Source organism: Paramacrobiotus metropolitanus, unplaced genomic scaffold (assembly GCF_019649055.1).
Source record: "Paramacrobiotus metropolitanus isolate TYO unplaced genomic scaffold, Prichtersi_v1.0 Parri_scaffold0000136, whole genome shotgun sequence".
NCBI classification, from domain to species: Eukaryota; Metazoa; Tardigrada; class Eutardigrada; order Parachela; family Macrobiotidae; genus Paramacrobiotus; species Paramacrobiotus metropolitanus.
The window spans coordinates 146,039-147,131 of NW_026570356.1; the positions used below are offsets into that span (position 1 = coordinate 146,039).

The 1,093-nt window shown below is 54.3% G+C and overlaps 1 protein-coding gene across 1 annotated transcript; it reads left to right on the forward strand.

Moving 5' to 3' along the window:
- Positions 1–607, forward strand: LOC129599052 (glucan endo-1,3-beta-glucosidase A1-like). The gene is made up of 2 exons (XM_055497183.1): positions 1–521; positions 580–607. Exons 1-2 carry the CDS (start codon positions 1–3, stop codon positions 605–607), a joined length of 549 nt encoding a protein of 182 aa, XP_055353158.1.
- The last annotated feature ends 486 nt before the right edge of the window (positions 608–1,093 follow it).

A 1,093-nucleotide genomic window follows, 5' to 3' on the forward strand; every position in this document is an offset into this window, starting at 1 on the left:
ATGAACGTTGCGTCTCATCAGTCGGCGGGAGATGTACAGGGCTGCAGTTACACTTCAGGGCTAGTGGATACCCGCGATAAGTTCAGTTTTACGTACGGTGAGATTGAGTGGCGGGCACTCGCTCCCGTCGGTCGCGGCATCCAGCCACAGCTGTGGCTACAGAATCCTCAGTGCGGCACCGGGATAACCTGCAAGTTAGACGATCCGCCGGCCTTCCATCCCCAGGTAGACCGCGATCAGGAGACATCACACAATATCAGTGCGATGAGTGTGAAGATGGTGGCTAGGGAACCAGATGTCTCGCGCGAGTTTCACGTGTATAAGATTGGATGGTTTCCGGATGGGCTGCAGTGGTCCGCGGACGGGGTGGTGCTCCACTCTGTGATATGCCGCCCTTACGTCCCGACGGTGGCGCTGCAGGGGGTATTGAATGTTGCCGTTGGAGGGTTTTTCTCCGATAGTCCCAACAATGGTGACCGCTTCCCCATCGAGTTCCTCATTGACTACGTGGTGGTGCGCCAGTGCGACAGCCCTATGATATCACCAGTTCCCAGTACGCCAGTCACTCACCATGGTCAGGAAACCACACCGGAGCTACCGATACTAGCCGCCAGCCTGGGAGCCCTAGGAGCAATGCTGGCCGTCGCCGCTACCGGAATTTTTATTGCTTTATGTTCTGGAAGCAGCGTCGGCATTTGAGACGCGGCAACATGCGCAAGTGCACCGAGAGGTCCGATACCTTGCCGATAAATAACTGTCACCCGGCGCAGCCCGTTAATGCAAGCTGCGAGAAGATCATCCCGGCCATTCAGCAGTATGTCCACAGTCCACCTGCTGGAGATTCCTCTGGCTAACGTACAAATTGGTAAGCCGAATTTATGGAATCGAGGAATGTTATTTCTTACTATTAGGCGGTGTGATGTACCAACCCCAGCTGTACTAGTGTCAAGGGCACGGGCTGTATGACGTGCCCTGACGTGGCGGGACGACACAACTGAAGCTGGGCTTTTATTGGCTACTCTCTGCTCTGGCATATAATGCGCTAGCATTATATAGGAAGGCAACAAACAAACAACCTAGATTGCACAAGTGA

Excerpts from the sequence above, each read along its gene's own strand:
- LOC129599052 (XM_055497183.1), top strand. The coding sequence starts at position 1 with ATGAACGTTGCGTCTCATCAGTCGGCGGGAGATGTACAGGGCTGCAGT. Across the intron at positions 522-579 it reads GACTACGTGGTGGTGCGCCA|GAAACCACACCGGAGCTACC; the intron begins GTGCGACAGCCC and ends CACCATGGTCAG.